General features: G+C 44.8%; 1 protein-coding gene across 2 annotated transcripts; it reads left to right on the plus strand.

Annotated features, from left to right (window-relative positions):
* The first annotated feature begins 5,822 nt into the window (after positions 1-5,822).
* SMUG1 (single-strand-selective monofunctional uracil-DNA glycosylase 1) lies at positions 5,823-14,636 on the plus strand. 2 transcript variants are annotated; one of them, XM_060253105.1, is made up of 2 exons: positions 5,823-6,083; positions 10,424-14,636. In XM_060253105.1, the coding sequence occupies exons 1-2, from the start codon at positions 5,832-5,834 to the stop codon at positions 10,949-10,951; spliced, it is 780 nt and encodes a 259-aa protein (XP_060109088.1). In that variant the 5' UTR covers positions 5,823-5,831; the 3' UTR covers positions 10,952-14,636. The 2 variants fall into 2 exon arrangements, with proteins under 2 accessions (XP_060109088.1, XP_060109089.1); XM_060253106.1 differs by having other exon boundaries at positions 5,823-6,002; positions 10,424-11,100.
* Positions 14,637-18,463: the final 3,827 nt, after the last annotated feature.

Genomic DNA, 18,463 nt, shown 5'->3' on the forward strand with positions numbered 1-18,463 from the left:
GGGTCAAGTGTCTTCCCTTCCTCTTCGGTCTGTCATCAAACTTTTTGTTGTTGTTATTCCCGACCCCCTTTCTGTATCCCCCCCTCCCCCCAACTCATCGGTCAAACAGATCTCCAGCATGTTTTTAATTGCTAAATAGCAGCCCTAGGGCCCTTGGTTTTGTTTAAAGCCATAGTGGGAGGAGGAGGTGGATTAGCTTTTTGCACCATTTTCCCAACCTCAGGTTTAGCCTTTGAAGCTGCTGCTTGTGTATGGGTGTGTTTCCTCCGATGGGGCAACTAGCAGCTTTCGGGGAGCATTTGAGGTCATGAAAACCGGGGTGGGAGGAGTTGATGCCTTCCTCTTCCCGCACCAATGTGGGGCTCTGCTCTCTGCTCTTTAGCAATAAAAGTGAGTTGGAGGTTTGTCCACAGAGGGTCTGTTTGTCTCATAGAAATATGCATGATTCTGGTCTCTCTGGTTGCTGGAGAATCCAAATAAAAGATAAAAGTTTATAGCTCTCGTTTGCTAGCAGGGCTTTTTTTGGTGGGGGGGGAGGTAGAAAAAGTCCAGCTTGAACTTATTTGCATATTAGGCCACACCCCCTGACACCAAGCCTGCCGGAACTGCATTCCTGTGGTTTCCTGCTCAAAAAAGAGCCCTGTTTGCTACTGAAACACTGTGCGTTTTCCCACAGAGCTTACCTCGGAGCGACGTCCCTCTTCACTGCGCAGCGTCTGCGCGGATTTCCCACCAACTGCACCACATAACCAGGAAGAGCCGCGGCTTTTGCGTTGCTAACGTAAACTGGTTTTTAGCGGTTTACATCTGCGACGCCAAAGGTCCGGCACTTCCTGGTTATGCAAAGCAGTTGGTGGGAAATCCGCGCAGAAGCTGCGCGGTGAAGAGGGACGTCGCTCCGAGGTAAGCTCTGTGGGAAAACGCCCAATCAGTCCTTGCAATCTTTATGACAGATTACTGTGATTGGAGTGCTGCTGCTTGCACTGTGGCAGAATATTATATTGCTTATTTACTTCATTTATATCACACCTTTCTCCCCAATGGGGGCCCAAAACAACATTCTCCCTCATTTTATCCCAATAACGACCCTGTGAGGTAGGTCAAGCTCAGTGTGGGACAGGCTCAAGGTCACCCAGCAAGTTTCCATGGCAGAGTGGGGATCTGAACCTGGGTCTCCCAGATCCCAATCAAACCACTACACTATCTTGGCAGGCAGTATTAGTCCGTTACACTGAGTGGGAGTGTCTCTTGGCACATGATGGGTTTTCAGATCCCAGCAGTGCCAAAATAGCCTTGAAAACTACAGGGGACTCAAGGAAAAGTTCCATAGTGCACTCCAGGGGGGCTGGGCTGTAGGGAAAGTCTCCCATGCGGTTGTGAAACTATTCTGGTGATAACCTTAGCCGAAGGGTGAGCACAGTCCCTAAAAATATTCTTGTCCTGCCAAGCTAGCACTGCGGTCAAAACATGAAAAAAAATCTTAGATCTTGCTAAAGCTCAACATTAATTCTAGCTTCAGAATGCAAGTGTATGCAAAATAAGCGCCTTTGTGTGAAGGCACTAATGATGTGTATAATTTAGCCTTGCATGCAAAATTTGGAGCCTTACCATGCACATTTGGAATTTGAGAGGGGGATAAGGAGGGGCCTAAAGTATATATGAACAGTTCTGGTCATGTTCCAGACAATGCCCTTGCCAAATCACCTCCCATAGATCCCTGGATGGGTTAACTTTCTCTCCACCAAAATACGGCTCTCAAGTTTTATTTTTCTCCTTTGCAAGTGAACACACGTGCAGAGGTGGATGTCTTTTCTTCTTCTTTTAATCACAGCACAGTGCATTTATAGGTTATTTACAGTAATGTTTTGTATCTTGAGTGAATGCTTTACTAATTATGGTAATAAAAAAGGTAATAAAAGGAACATTCTCCGTGGAGGAATATATTTAGAGGCCTCGCCCTGTTCACTCGGAAGCGGAGCTGTGATAGAAATCACTCATCCGCTCAGTGGGGTGAGAAATAAGGCTGTTACAGAATGGGCTGTTTGGGTCGCGGCATGACGTATGGCACCAGTTCACATTGGAGATTACCTGGATTGGAAGAGGAAGGAAATAAAGACAGAGATATGGCCTGAAGAGTGGATTCTGGAGAGTAGTTGGTTAGTGGGGTCAGTTCTCTGGCCAAGCCACTAGGCCTCCTATTGACAGAGTCCAAACTAAGTCCTCATAAGCAACACTGCTTAGACCCAACTGCTAGCAGTGCAGGTCCAGGCAGTGACATGTACTGAGGTGATCTTGAACTAGCCTGTAGGTACAGCTGCTAGTCAGTTTTGGCTTGCCACTTTCTGCAATGAAAAGAAATTCAGCTGGCAGTGTGTTTCTTCTCATGAGGGTGAAGAAGAGGAGATGGCATTGGATTTATACCCCGCCTTTCACTCAAGTCTCTGAGCAGTTTACAATCTCCCTTCCCTTCCCTACAACAGACACACTGTGAAGTAGGTGGTGCTGAGAGAGCTGTTTTGAGAACTGCTCTTGAGAGAACAGCTCTGCTGAGAGCTGTGACTGAGTGACCCAAGGCCACGCCAGAAGGTGCATATGGAAGAGTGGGAGATCAAACCCAGCTCTCCAAGATTAGAGTCCGCGCAATTAACCACTACAAATTGGCTCTCTGGATACAGTAAGGAGACCCTGGCACTGCCGGCTGAATGCTACTTGTTTCCTTTTTGGCTGGGTTGCTGCTGTTCGACCTTAGGAGTCTTTCCAGGAGTAAACAAGAGAGGTCAGCCTAAAGGCTATTTAAGGTGGCTTATCTGATATAAGTCCTGGCTTTCAATCATTTGAAATGCGTGCATACCATCATACTGAGGAGAGGTGCCATTTTCAGGTTCCTAACCTGGGGATGAATATACTCTATGTGAGGGAGTTTACCATTGAATTAATGAAAGCTACTGCTTCTTGTTCTAAGTTTCTATTTATCAAATTGGAATATTCCCTATTACAGGTGCATAAGGCTGCCAAAATAGCTTCCAAATCTCAGTGGTCCACCTGTCTTATTTCAGATCAGCACTCAGCACTCAAGTGAGTTGTGGTCCTTATTGGCAGCTAGGGGTTGCCAACAACCTGGATGACAAAACAAGTTCAGTCCCTTTAATAGAGGCTTAATGTTGTATGAGGAAAACATACAGTAGCCCATCTCCATACAGAAGCCTCTGGGCGAGACATTTTTTTTTCTTCAGGATGTTGGCAACCCTTCTGAAAATCAGGTAAGATTCAACAGGTTCCTGTGAAGCAGTTATGTTGTTGAAGCATAATTCTATTGGTTGTTCTAGGCATGTTCTTCAAGAAAAGAGAGTTTGTTTTATTATGCATCTGCAATAAGGCCTGAAGTCAGCCATCTTTCAGCGATCCTCCTTTTCCCCAGATATCAGTAGGTATCTCCAGCATTAATCCTCAGATTTGTGTCCATTTATCCTTTGGCGTAGGGTTTGTCCTGTTTGCCCTTTGTAGAGAACTGAAGGGCATTGTTGGCATTTAATGGCATATATAATGCTGGAATATGAACAAGTGAATGAGCCTGAGATCGTGTAATTAATGCTGTTAGGCCCAGTGATTGTGTTGTCTGGGTGTATGTGGCAGCAAAGTTGGCACCTGGGTTTATTGCAAGCTCTGGTACCAGTGTCCATGCTCAGATGAGATGCTGTATTGTTGTGGGTGGGGAGTTGTTTGAGATTAGGGGGCTGTCTGTGTGCAAGAAAAGGTTTACCCCCCAGTACTTTTGAAAGAGAGCTGTCACTGTCCAATAGAGGTTGTAAGTTGTTATGTTGAACTGTTTTAAGTTGAGAGTTGTGGGTGCCCACAAGTGGTGTTCTGTTATTATCTTTTTTTGGGTCTGTCTTGTAACAGGTTTTCTCTGGGTATCATTCTGGCGTTGTTAATCTGTGTCCTGACTTCATCAGGTGCGTACTTTAGTTCCAAAAAGGTTTGTTGTAGATCCCTCAGGTGAGAATCTCTGTCAGCAGGATTGGAGCAAATGCAACTGTAGCGTAGAGCCTGGCTGTATGCAATGGATCGTTTGGTATGTTTGGGATGGTAGCTGGAGGCATGCAGGTATGTTTGTCGGTCAGTAGGTTTCCGGTATAAGGTGGTGTCAATGGGTCTTTTGTTTATTTTTACAGTGGTGTCCAGAAAATGTATTTCTTGCATAGGCTGGTTCATTGTCAGATTGATGGTAGGGAGGAAGTCATTGAAAGCCTGGTGGAATGTGTCCAGGGCTTCTTTACCATGTGTCCAGACCATAAAGATGTCATCAATGTAATGCAGGTATAAGGTAGCTATGAGTGGGTGGGAGTCTAGGAAGCGCTGCTCCAAGTCAGCCATAAAGATGTTAGCATATTGTGGCGCCATGCGGGTACCCATGGCTGTACCATTGATCTGTAGGAAAAGTTCATTGCCAATTCTGAAGTAGTTATGGGTGAGAACAAAATGGCACAGTTTGGTGGCAAAGTAATCTATGTTTTTATCAGCGATTATATTACTTACAGTTTGTAATCCATCTCGGTGTGGGATGTTGGTATACAAAGATTCCACATCCATGGTGGCTAAGATAGTATTCTCTGGAAGGTTGTTCAAAGATTGTATTTCCTCAGAAAATCTGTAGTGTCACGAACATAACTCAGGGCACTGGTGGCATAGGGTCTTAGAATAGAGTCCATATATCCAGATACCCCCCCCCCCCCAGTGATAGTGCCTATCCCCAACACAATGGGACATCCCGGGTTGCCTGGTTTGTGTATTTTGGGTAGAAGATAAAAAGTACCTGGTCAAGGGTCCTGTGATGTGTCTGACAGGATCTGTTCTTGAATGCTCAGTGGTAATTCCTTTGTAATCTTGTTTAGTTCTTTTTAATATTCCTGTGTGGGGTCTGAGCCCAGTAGTTTGTAAAATGAAATATTTGAAAGTTGTCTTTGAGCCTCCTTGATGTAGTCTGATGTGTTCATGATGACAACAGCTCCTCCTTTGTCTGCCTCTTTAATTGACTTCCTCATGGCTTTATCTCTGGGGTGTGCAAAATTAGGGCCTTTTGTTTGTTTGTTGCTGCTGGAATTCTGGAGTCCACCAGGGGGAGCCTGTTGCAAAATGGCTATTCTTAGGGGGCAGAACCAAAATGGCTCCCATAGAGGGTGGAACTAGACAAAATTACCTGGTCTTCTACAGAAGCTGTACTCTGAGGCTCCTGCCTTATGGTATTGGTTCAGATCTGAATTACTACGCATCACACCCTAAAAATGCTACGCAAACATCTGGTCACAGGCAGAGGCTTAATACTACATTACAGGGAGGAACAGTCAGGTGGGGAGATGTGATTATCGGCTCTTAATGAGTTTTTTCCCCACAACAATTTATATTAGCATTCTTACTTATAAATTTAGTCGACAGGAGCTGGGAACTCTCTGGAAAACATGATGTCAAGAGGAAATTAGGTGTGCCCTGAGAGCTAAGTTTAAGTAAAAGAGTACTTCTCACAGAGGACTTCTTGGGGGTCTTGGGTTGGGAACTTCTGGAGTTCTTCACTGACTCAGTTTTAATCACCATACCAGAGGTGAGAGTGAAATACCAGGGTAGGCTTCAGAGTGGTATTTTGGTGCCTTTGCTCAGCCCTGAATCCTGTCAGATAAGATACTACTATTATTACTGAATATTTATGTTACATAGTGTTCTGGGGCTTTACATGTTTGGGACTGAGAAACCCCCTCACTGTCCTGATGCTAATTTATAGTTTGTACTTTGACATAAGGACCTGATGGATTTTTTCTTACTTACCAGGAACAGTTCTGATGAACTCTTCAGAAGGTCTCATGAACTTCTGGGAAGGAGACAGCTTGGCTGAGAAGTTTCTCCGCATAGAGCGAGAGCAGAGCATACGCCTGAAGGAGCTCACTTTCCTCGATCCCATCCAATATGTTTACAACCCACTAGATTATGCCTGGGAACCCCACCAAGACTACGTGCGTAAATACTGCCAGTCATCCAAGAAGGTGCTCTTTCTTGGTATGAACCCGGGGCCTTTTGGTATGGCCCAGACAGGGGTAAGCAGACAAGCCAAGGTGAGGTGGTTAAACTTGAACTTGACCAGGCTGAGGCTTAATCTGAGGTAGGCCTCAAAGGCTGTGTCTCCGTTTCTCTAGTCACTGGATTGCCAACCCTCAGCGAAGGATACTTGTTGCAGATAGATGCCTTTGATGGCTGGCTTCCCTCTCAGTCAGCCCCATTCTGGGATTTGAATCCAGTAGCACCTTGGAGATCAACAAAAGTTTCAGGGTATAAGATTTTGAGAGTCAAAGCTCTGAAAAAGAAGGCACTGATGATATTGGATTTATACCCTGCCCTTCACTTAGAATCTCAGAGGTTCAGAGTGGCCTACAATCTTCTTTACCTTCCTCCCACACAACAGACACCCTGTGAGCAGTGTTTCCTCTAAGCTGAGTTAGCGTGAGCTAGCTCACAGATTTTTAGCCTCCAGCTCACACATTTTTGACTCAGCTCAGGAAGGATGATCCCAGAGCACACTGATTTATGCAGTAGCTCACAACTTTAATGCAAGTAGCTCACAACTTTAATGCCAGTAGCCCACAAAATAGAATTTCTGCTCCCAAGACTCCATGGCTTAGAGGGATCATTGCCTGTGAGGTAGGTGGGGTTGAGAGAGCTCTCCCAGAAGCTGCCCTTTCAAGGACTGCTCTGTGAGAGCTATGGCAAACCCAAGGCCATTCCAGCAGCTACGAGTGGAGGAGTGGGGAATCAAACCCAGTTCTCCCAGCTAGGAGTCCGTGCACTTAACCACTATACTAAACTGGCTCAAAAAGGGAGCTTTGCCTCTCATAAACTTATACCCTGAAACTGTTTTGTGGTCTCTAAGGTGCTCCTGGACTTGAATCTAACTGTTCTACTGCAGACCAACATGACTACTCTCTGAAACTTTCAGGGCAAGTAATTCTGCTTTTTTTGTGGGGGGGGGGGACATCAGGAACGAATGGATTGCCTACACTCAGAAGAGGTCACCTGCTGAAGGTCTGTATGAGTCTGCTTAGGCATGCCTTCTTGCAGTCTGGAGATATGCTGCTGCTCAGCATGAGTGTGAGTGCTTATGAAGGCAAGATCAGCACAATATGGAATTTCGAAAACTGTACACGTTACTTTAAATAAGAAAAATATTCTAGGACTGGGTGAGGTAGGGTGTTTGTTAGAATGAAGCGTTCCTCTGGTTTTGATTTAGAATACCAGAGAGTTTCCTTTACCAGGAATTTGGGAAATACTGCTGTGTACATTCTGTGCATCCACCGATTGTAGTGTAGCACCTGCTGGGCTAATTTTTTTTTAAAAAATGTATGCAAATTAGGCCAGCTACAGAATAAAAATTACAGTGGATTTCTAACTTGTTTCTGATGGGGCCTCTGGTGCCGTTCAGATTCCCCATTCCTGAAAGTTACCTGCTAACGCTCATATCATGATGATGAGTGGGAAGGAAGAGTCTCCAATAACAGCAGTTTTTTATGTGCCAAAGAACTTCACAGTCCCAATCTGTATGAATTCCTGAACTGGAGAACTCCATTATCTCTCTGGTTTCCTGCATGCACCTCATGGGTGGCGTTGGTGTTCCCTGTCTTCTGTTTGTAGCTGAGTCAACACCCAGAAAGATAGCTCACTTTCGGCTTTGATGCTGTGCCAGGAAGGGAAAGGAGGAGGAAACAAATCATGTGGTGAGGATCTTGTCAAGATAATCTGAAGATGAGCTTTAAAGATGTGTGGGTGTATATGTGTAAACTGACTGATTTCCCCTGGATGCCGATAGTATTTATGCTTTATAGACTACCGACAAAGTACTGTTCAAGGCCTCTAGGGAGTTGGCTTTCACTTAAGCTGTGATAGTGCAGAAATTAGGTTCCATGTTTCAGTAAAATAGCTTCTGTTCACTGGGAAATGTCCATGTTTTTGGATTTAAACTGAGAGCCAGCATGGTGTAGTGGTTAAGAATGGCGGACTCTAATCTGAAGAACTGGGTTTGATTCCCCACTCCTCCATTTGAAGTCTGCTGGGTGACCTTGGGCCCATCACAGTTCTCTCAGAACTCTCTCAGCCACACCTACCCGATAAGGTGCCTGTTGTGAAGAGGGGCAAGGAATGTGATTGTAAGCTGATTCGAGACTCCTGAAGGTAGAAAAAAGTATAAAAACCAACTGTCCTCTTCCCTTCCTCTCCCAACAACAGGCATCTTGTGAGGTAGGTGGGGCTCTCTTCTCACATCCTCTCAGAACTGACTGGCCCAAGGTCACCCAGCTGACTGTTTGTGAAAGTGGGGAATCAAACCCAGTTCTCCACATAATAGTCTGCTAACTCTTAACTGTAGCTCTGTGAATGAGGAGCAAAGGAACTCTGACTAAAAATCTCAGCATTCTCCCCAAACTCTAATTCCAATGATTTGAGGAGGTGACATGATTGTTAAACAGGTGTAAATCCCATTTAATTGTTTACTGAAGATAGACCCTGCCTACAGTCCTAGAAAAACAGCTGTCTTTATGATGTGAGGAATGAGGGTGAAGGAAGGGCTCACATACTGCAACCAGTGTTCCCTCTAAGCTGAGTTAGTGTGAGCTAGCTCACAATATTTTAGCCTCAAGATCACACATTTTTGTCTTAGCTCAGGAAAAATGGCCCTAGAGCAAACTAACCTATGCAGTAGCTCACAACTTAAATGCCAGTAGCTTATGAAGTAAATTTTTTGCTCACAAGACTTCACAGCTTCGAAGGAGTATTGATTGCAACAGTGGCACAATGCATCTTTGTGCACAATGGCTGTAGGTACCCCTCCCCAGGAACCTTTGATATTTGGCTTGCAAGAGACTCAACAAAGAGGCTTTCAGTTGCAAGAGGCTTTCAGTTGTGAAAGCCAAACTGTAGCTGTGTCCCCAGTATATACTGGGGTGCTATGTGGACAGGAGATATAACCTTTCAACCTCTGCTCAGTTTTGCTGATCAAAAATGCCCCCTCCCTGTGCTGCTGTTTGTACTTCAAAGGGAAAAAAAGATGTAATCTTTTAACAACACTTCTTTTTTTTCTTTTAAGTGTATATGAGGTGGTGGTGATGTGAACTGCAAGAAAGAGTACAGGAGTTGAAGGATTACACCACTCCTCCCCACCCTTCCATGGCTCTGGTCTCAACTGGGGACTGTGTGCACTTGCTGCTTCCCTTTGTCATATTGTGCATCTATTTTGGCCTTTAGTGGGGCAGGCAAGGTCAGTTGGCAAAGATTGATTGGCAGTTCTCCATCAGTGCCCCTAAGAGTCACATTTCCCTTTTTCCATAGAAGTGAAGAGCAGCCATTTGCTTCTGTGGAATGGGGGCATGCTCAAAGACCTCACTGGAGAAAACACCAGCCCTCTTACCCAAGAGTGATCTAATTTCTTCCAAGGGGAGGAGGAATACATTTTCCCTGCCTTCTACAGAGGGGTTTATTTTATGCGGTAATAGAACTGAATGGGCATCCTTGAGAATCTCACCTGTCCTTTTCTGCATTGGCCCACTATTGAGTTCTGATTCTAGATCATAATTGTGTGGCATAGAGATGGAATCCAGGATCTATTTGTGATCTGACAGTAGCAATGGTCTTCCCCTGAAGCATATGACATCTCCCCCGCCCCCACAACTCATCTAAATCAGTTTGTTGTGCAGGCATCTTCTTGTCTTTCACCGGCTCCATGTTTCCAGTTTCCAGTTTAATTATCGGCAGAGCTTTTTTGTAGAAAAAGCCCATCAGGAACTTATTTAAATCCTGGGCTACACCCCCTGACATCAGCATTGTTTCATACAGGGCTTTTATGTAGAAAAAGCCCAGCAGGAACTCATTTGCATATTAGGCCATGCCCTCTAATGCTAAGCCAGCCAGAACTGTGTTCCTGTGCATTCCTGCTCAAAAGCCCTGCATTATGTTCAAACCTAGATGCTTTGTGCTCTTCTTCTTGTCAGTGTAGGTTAGGGCTAGGGGACAAGGTGTTTTTTTTAAAAAAAATTGATTACTGCAGCACAGTTATTTTAGGATGGCACAGCATGGCTAACATCCTAAGCATATTAACCTGCGAACAATTCCTAGTGAAAGTGGTAGGACTTACATAGCTCCCTGTCTTTACTCCTTGAAAGCTTGCCATGAACATTGACGTGTGGGATCTTAGAATCATAGAGATGGAAGGTCCTGTTGCCTCTCCTGTTCTGGTCTCTGTGGTTTCAGCCATGCTGTCAACGGCTGGAGTAGTTCCCCCTTGCAAGTCTCCTTTTCTGTAGAAAACAACTGCTCCTTTGTGACAGAGGCAGAGACTGTGGTATGGAATTTGGCAGAGTGATGGAGTACAACATTTATTGTTGTTCCCCTACAGGTGCCCTTTGGAGAGGTGCAGCTGGTCCGTGACTGGCTTCAGGTCCGTGGACAGGTATCTCGGCCAGCATGTGAGCACCCGAAAAGACCAATCCGGGGCCTGGAATGCCCCCAGACGGAGGTGAGCGGTGCCCGCTTCTGGGGCTTCTTTCGTTCCGTGTGCGCCAGCCCCGAGGTGTTCTTCCACCACTGTTTTGTCCACAACCATTGCCCACTGCTTTTCATCAGCCAGAGCGGCCGCAACCTGACCCCAGCTGACTTGCCAGCCGCTCAGCGGGAACGGCTCATGCAGGTCTGTGATGATGCCTTGTGCGAGGCTATAAAGTTATTGGGCATTGCCATGGTGATTGGCGTGGGACGCTTTGCTGAACAGCGTGCCCGCAAAGCCCTCTCGGCTGCTGGCATTCCAGTGCGAGTAGAGGGGGTGATGCATCCCTCGCCTCGCAACCCCCGAGCAAACAAGGGCTGGAACGCCATCATCAGAGCGAGACTGGAGGAACTGGGCGTGATGAGTCTTGTGGCAAATTGATCCATTGGTGAACTCAAGATCCAGAAAAGAACTGGATTTCCTCTGCAACTTTGGACGCTTCTAATGGAATAACCATTGACTTGGGTGAGAACTTACAAGTCAACTGTTTACACTACTGCCATTTTTAAAAACTTCCATTTTACACTACAGTTTTTTTCTTTTTCTTTTTTTTTTGTATTTCTGAGATCCACTCATTCTGGATCCCAATGCTGGACCTTCTCAAGGATTTGGGTTTGCAGCCCATTTCTGTGTTTTCTGGTGCTAAAACTTGTTCCAAGTGATTCTCTGGCCTCTCTTAGTAATGCCCTTTTGCCCAATCAGGTGCCAATGGCTTCTACGGGAATCTCCATGACCTAATTCACAGTAGCTAAGCAAAGCTGGGAAATAGCATTGACCAGGCTTCTTGCTATATCCTTATTGCCTTGGGGCTGAGTACAGTTAAGCCATTCAATGCGGACCTTGATGGCTTTAAGCAGCTGCATGAGAATTGCTTATCTATTGCCTTCCTGTGTTGCCTCAGGAATGCACAACGCCAGAAAAAGCCAATGGGAATTAGCTGCTACATTGTCACAAATAAGCATTAATTGGTCCTTGAAGTGTGTTCACACTGTGTTCTGACTAGGAGAAAAAGCTTGCCTCTCCTAGCGCATTCCTACTCTGATCTTTACTGCCAACCCCTCACACTTGGTCACCAGACTTCTAAACCAGGCAGGTGGATCGAAGGTAGTCTGCTCTCCTTTAGAAACACCCATAAGACCCTTCCTTTCTGCATCCACTTCTGAAGAACAGCAACTTGTTTGCAATGGACAGGGGAAGAATGATTTAGGATGGAGAACAGCTTGCCTTTGATGCAGTTGAGCTGTCCTTCTCAAACATGGCAGGATGTACAGTCAGGTTGAGGAGCACTAAAGGAAAAAGTCAGTTCTTCTTTAATGAAGAGTTTATACTGCAACCAACCCAATCACAGAGCACTAAACAGAGATTGCATTCAGGATGCCTAGATTGGTCCTGCGGAAAAAAGCTATTATAAATGCACCTTTGAGAGCCAGTTTGGTGTACTGGTTAAGTGCACGGACTCTTATCTGGGAGAACTGGGTTTGATTTCCCATCCTCACATGCACCTGCTGATGTAACCTTGGGTCAGCCACAAGTTCTCTCAAGGCTGTTCTGCTCAAGAGCAGTTCTGGGAAAGCTCTCTCAACCCCATCTACCTCACAGGGTGTCTGTTATGGGGAGGGGAAGGGAAAGGAGATTGGTAAACCACTCTGAGAGTCCTTTGGCTAGCAAAGGGCAGGGTATAAATCCAATCTCTTTTTTTTCTTCTTTGTTCTTCCAGTTCTGGAGCTGTTATGGAGTAGATGCTGGATCTTCTTGCCATGACCCATGATAGGGTCCTTTGCTTCTGACACTAAGGGCCAGTGTGTGCAGAATGGGCATGTTGAGAAAGTGGGATGTGGAGTGAATCCATGAAGGCTGGAATCCGTTCTTAAGCAGTTCATTCTGCCCTACACTGGCTGTGCTGTTGCTGAATTGATATTTAACATTTTTCTGGTAGGAACAGAAAGTTTGGCATGTACAGCTGTTTCTGACTGTGCCAGAGTGGTCATGTGACCTGGCTTTAACTCTGAACAGAATGAGATTCATGTGGCTCCAAGAAGCCAAAACGTATATATTCCTAGGCTATCTTTGTGTGATGTTTTCGGTTGCCCAAGCATTCTGCATGCTGATGTTGGCAACTGACTTCGGATGAGTTAGGAGTTGGGCCAGACGTGAACCCACATTTACTTCTTTGGAATTAAATCTTTTGAAGCAATTTGGGTGTTTCTTTATTAGGAAGTCTGATGATGTGTCCTGCAATCTACCTGAACTCTGAAAGGTAGAATATCATCGTGTCCTGAATCAACTTTATTTAAAATCTGTCCTGCTAAGTTTTGTGGCAGGTTTCCTTTAACAGATTTTAAAGCAACAGTTAAGTAACTGTATGATTTTACAGAGCCAGGGTTGATTCTTTATAGTCTAGTTTCGGGGGTGGGGGGAGACATTGCAGTTTAGGTATTGCGGATCCTACTTGATTCCTTGCATTTCCAGTTAAAAGGATCTTGCCAAACTAAGCCAAACTTAGATGGAATGATAGCAGCCCTGCTTTCCTATAACCCAAGCCTGTCCCAATCACATGTAAAGAGGGAGGACTTTATAAAGCAGAAGGGATGTATGGCTTTGTACACGTGTGCACATACATGTGCTTGCTTAATCTCTTCCTCTGCTTGGGGTTTACCTCCTCTTGGTTTGTCACCCTGGGTGCTTTTCTCCAGTACAAGTTGCAGAAACATGGCAGGTTTGGAAAAAGTTCATCTTGCCTCTCTTGGGTATCCCTCGTGCTCTAAATCATTCTACATTGTACATCAGGGGTTGGCATTATTTCATAACCAAAAAGCCAGCTTTGGTCAAAATTCAGAGCAAAAGGGCAATGAGCAATCAGTATGAGAAAGTTGACTTTGCATGAATGATACTATACAGTTTAACATTGCTGTTGAATGGCATGCTGGTTAATAGTTTGCAAAAGTTTCTGCAGCCAAAAAAAAAAATGCTTCCTTTATTAGGAACTGTCACATGTGATGTTTCTCAGTCAGTAGTAAATATATGCAGGAGTACCTATCTGATAGTTTTAGAGCAATGGCATAAATCTGTACATGGTTTGCACTTGGATGGCTGGTAACCACTCATCTCTAATCATTTCCGTAAAACATCTCTTAATAAACCCTTTAGTACCATAACAATCTTTTCCCCGCCATTCCCTTCACATACTGGTTATTCTAAGATGCCTCTTACCCCTTCAGTGTACATTTACTCTTAAAGATTTAATTTTCTGGGTTTTTTTAGGAGCCACATTTGATTGTGTAGAGAACTGCATTTAGCTCTAGAACTACAGGTTCTCCATTATACATGAGAGATGGATTTAGAGAAATTAGTTTGCGGCTGTTACCTTTGGTTTGCTCCTTAGGCAGCAAGGTTAGGAACAGATTCCACCTGAGAACTTTGGACAGCCACTCACGGTACTGGGTGAGTGGTCCAATGATCTGATCCAGTTTAAGGGAGGGTCCCATGTTCCAAGGATGTTCCTCATCCAAGGCAAGCTACTTTTGAATGGAACCACCATTTTTCATGTATTTTGGTTCTTTCCCTAAGTGGGCAAAGAAGACATTTTACAGCAGTTTTTCCTCTTTGTTTGTTTCTTTTTTTTTTGCACCTGATTGAAACTGCTGCAGCTTTTCTCGGAATCGGAACTTGCGGCTCACTTGGAGTTTTAAACTCCCCATGGCTGTGCTAACCTGTTGTAGCAAAAAAATAAACATTTTGTTGCGCCTGAGAAACTGCTAGTTTTAACAGCATATCCTCTTTTGCGGCTCTAGTCTACAAATGTTTATGCCGCAATAAATCTGTTGGTCTTTAAAGGTATCACAAGACTCCCATTCTGTTTTTACAGTGTTCAAGTGACAGCTCTTATTTGAAATCAATGTCTGCATCTTCTATAGTATTGATGGATTTTGTTCATTTTTTCAAATCTCTTTTGGCTGTGGTGTCTTGGCTGTGACGTTCTGTGTTTCATACGATGGGAAAAAGAAAATACCGATGGCTTTTAATGCTGAGTAATAATGTAATAAAAAACATAAGCGAGCACACTGCAGAGAAATGATGCCCGCGCTTCAATATCCTCAGGAATGCACCTGTATATTGAAGGCTTGGTAGAATGTGCATTTCTTAAAGATAATCAGATTTTTATGTACCTTTTTGATAGATGTTATTCCAGACATACAATAAATGTCTGAGAAGGGATTGCCCCCTGCTGTTTTTTTAGCAGTGTTAATGGGCTGAGATCACTCTTTTCATCTTGTAGCTAAATTGCCTCGCTAGTGTTGGATGCTGGAGGCAGAAGTGATAGAAATGATAGTAAGAGTGTGGACTGTAATCTGGGATAACCGGGTTTGAGTCTGCACTCCTCCATATGCAGCTGCTGGTGTGACCTTGGGTCAGTCACAAGTTCTCTCAGAGCTGTTCTCTCAAGAGCAGTTCTCTGAGAGTTCTCTCAGCTCCACCTACCTCACAGGGTGTCTGTTGTGGGGAGGGAAAGAAGATTATAAACCGCTCTGAGACTCCATGTAAAGGGTAGTGTATAAATCCAATCTCTTCTTCCTCTTCTAATAGTGAGCTGAAAGGTGGACTGCCACGTGGCCAAAATCACTGGTGAAATTTCATGACCTTGGTCTGTAGTCCCAAAGACAGGATGCAAATCTAGAAAACATAGGTAGAGCCATGTTGGATCAAACCAATGATTTGTCTAGTCCAGCGTCCTCTTTCCCAAAATGGCCAGTCAGATACCTTCAAAAGGCCTAAAAAACAGGGCACAGGGGCTAGATTTCCTTCCCCCTACACAGTTATTCAGAGAGCTACTGCTTCTGAATATGGAGGTTCCATTTATTCATCCTGGGTGACAGCCATTAGCGGAGATGTCCTCCATGAATTTATTTAATTCCCACTTACTGCTGATTCAGTAAAATCCAACAGAGCTATTGTTGCAGCTCACATGTGCACATTTGTTAGCACAGTGTATTCTATCAATCTGAGGTATTTTATGGTTTGAGTGGGGTGGATGGTTGCATTTGTAGTGTGATCAGGGCCTCACAGGTTGGTTATGCCCAGTTTTCCTGCTGGTGGAAATGACTGTCTAGTGGATTGTGGGACCTGTAGGTACAAAAAGTCATACTGGATGGTAGCTGTAGTAAGATGGGAATTGGGCAGGATGGACTGAAAAATCTGGCTGGATCCAACCCTGTATCTCACCGTAGGCCATTTTGTAAGTGCCATAGCACCTGTGCAGCTACTGCTGGTCTAGGGAGCAAGGAGGAGGTGGCTCGATTCTGCAGTACCTGGATAAGCGAGAAGACAGTTCACAAAAACATTTTCTCCCAGGGAGGAAGAATGAAGCCTCCAACCCTAGGTATGTATGTCCCAAAGTTGGTAGCCCTAGAAGCATGAAGAAAGGACAATTTCACTGGTGGCTAGTCTAGTATGTAAGAGAAAAAGTTCTCCTTTACCTAGAAAGAGTAGGAAAAAATAAAACCATTGTAGAATCCAGAAAAACTGAGGAAGGCCAAAGGACTGAAGTCCGATTCCTTTGTGTCAAGAAAGCAATTTTCTTTGTGAGTGCTGACACTACCTTTTCTGTATTGTTTGGTTCAATCTGTTGGCTGGTTTTTTTTAAAAAATTAAAAGGTAAAGGTAGTCTCCTGTGCAAGCACCAGTCCTTTCTGACTCTGGGGTGACATCGCATCACAACGTTTTCATGGCAGACTTCTTAGGGGGTGGTTTGCCATTGCCTTCCCCAGTCATTTACATTTTACCTCCAGCAAACTGGGTCCTCATTTTACCAACCTCAGAAGGATGGAAGGGTGAGTCAACCTTGAGCCGGCTGCCTGAACCCAGCTTCTGCTGGGACCGAACTCAGGTCGTGAGCAGAGCTTGGACTACAGTACTTCAGCTTACCACTCTGCGCCACAGGGCTCGTCTTTTAAAAATTACACATAACTTATTGCTCTCACTCTCTCCCCCCTCCCTTGTCTAAAACCCAGGTGAGAAGCATAGCTGCTTTTTCTGGGTTCAGTAGAGAGGGAAAAGGTTTATCAAGGTAAAAAAATCGAATTAAACAAACATATTTTGTATTCCTTTGTCCTGTAAAATAGCACCTCTCGAGCACAGAAAGAAGCATTCTGTTGAATGCAAAATTGCATTCTGAGAATGCAAAATTGTTGCACCAACAATCAAGGCAAGGAGGGGAGCAAGAATTCTTGCCACATCTTACGTTGATATAAATGATGTTTGCATGGTAGAACTTCCTGCCAGATCGTGCCCAGAGTCTTCTGATGGGTTGTGAAAGGCTGAGGTTGAATAAAACCTTCGAAAACTTCCAAAAGAAAGGACAGCTTCCAGGTACCCCCACCTGCATGCAAGACAGTTGTCCATTTATCTAGTGGGTAGGTTAGCTCTGGGCACAAAATTCCTTTGTAATGGATTAAAGTATTTCAGTGCTCTCTTTGAAGAAGGGAGGTAACAGTCAATTCCATCCTGTCCGGCTGGTCTTAATGCACAACTGAAGATTTGTAACTTGCTGCTTCCTTGTGTGCAAAGGCGTAAGAAGTGTCAGGATGCCGTCCTGTTCCTCCAGTGCCTTTGAAGTCATCGCCATGAGAGACATATTTCAGATATCCCGCACCCTCTTTCAGTTTAGGGGTATAAACATCGCTCCACTTCAATCCTGTATCTCAGAGATGTAAAGTCTCTGATAAGGCAGTGCGGAGAGCAACCGTGCTTACTGGCCTGCAGTTCTAAGTGCTGTTGGTGGGGGTGATGGATGGTGTCGAGCAGAGTGGCCGAAAAGTGAGAGGTGCTGTCTTGTAACTCAATCCGCAGCAGCTGTCGCCATAGCTGCTTATCGGCTTTGCTCCTCTTTGGGAGGCCTGGGGAGACCCAGCTGCAAGGAGCCTTCCTACTCGTGGGGGAGGCTGAGTCATGCACACCAAGATCCTCCAGGGAGCCTAGCAAAATCCACCTTGCTGTAATTGATTTGGGGAGGAAAACAAGAGTACAACTTTTGATTTTGAATTTGAAGCCATTGCCATGGAATCCTCAGAACCAGGCCTTGCACTGAATTCTCCCCCCTCCAGGGTAAGTTTATAGTCCTCTTGATTTAGGAGAAATAAAAAAAATGACTATGAGAATTGTGGAGAAAACCCCTCAAATAGCATAGCAACTATGTGAACAGTGTTCTTGTTTTGACAGATACCACATTCCTTTTCTTTACTGCAGGGCTTAGTGGAAAGAAGCTACTTTTAGACTGTGCTTTCCCTCTATATTGAAAATATAGATTTTCATTCTCATGAGTGAAAAAATAACCTAGATTAGTAGTAACCTTTCTCATGAAAAAGTAACCTAGAGAGTGGTTAAACCTTTCTGATTTTGACTTTTGGTCCCAAACTTGGCTCTGTTTGGATTTAGAGGAGGGGTGCCAAACATGTGGGCCGGGAGCTGACTTAGGCCCCCGGAGGGCTCCTATCAGGCCCCCGAGCAACCAGCTATCATTTGATTCCTTCTCCCTCTTGCTTCTGCATTGCAGCTTGCTTTGCCAGGCTTGCTCAATCACACAGGAGCTACAGAGCAAAGCCTCTATTTTCTCCATTGGCTGAGGCTTCTCCATTGGGGAGGAAGGGGGAGAGGGATAGCTTGTTTTGCCAGGCTCTCTGACTTGTATAGTAGAGCTACTGAACCAAGCCTCTCTTCCTTCTATTGGCTGAGGCTCCTCCCCCTCCTGGTCTTCTAGGGAAGGAAGGAAAGAGTCAGAGCTTCCTTTGCCCATTTCCCTGGATCACATGGGAGAGATACAAAGAAAGCACCTTTAGGACCAATGAGTGTTAATGTTTTAAGCATTTAAAAAAAGATCTTTGTGTTTGTCTGTATGCT

Source organism: Heteronotia binoei, chromosome 13, assembly GCF_032191835.1.
Source record: "Heteronotia binoei isolate CCM8104 ecotype False Entrance Well chromosome 13, APGP_CSIRO_Hbin_v1, whole genome shotgun sequence".
NCBI classification, from domain to species: domain Eukaryota; kingdom Metazoa; phylum Chordata; class Lepidosauria; order Squamata; family Gekkonidae; genus Heteronotia; species Heteronotia binoei.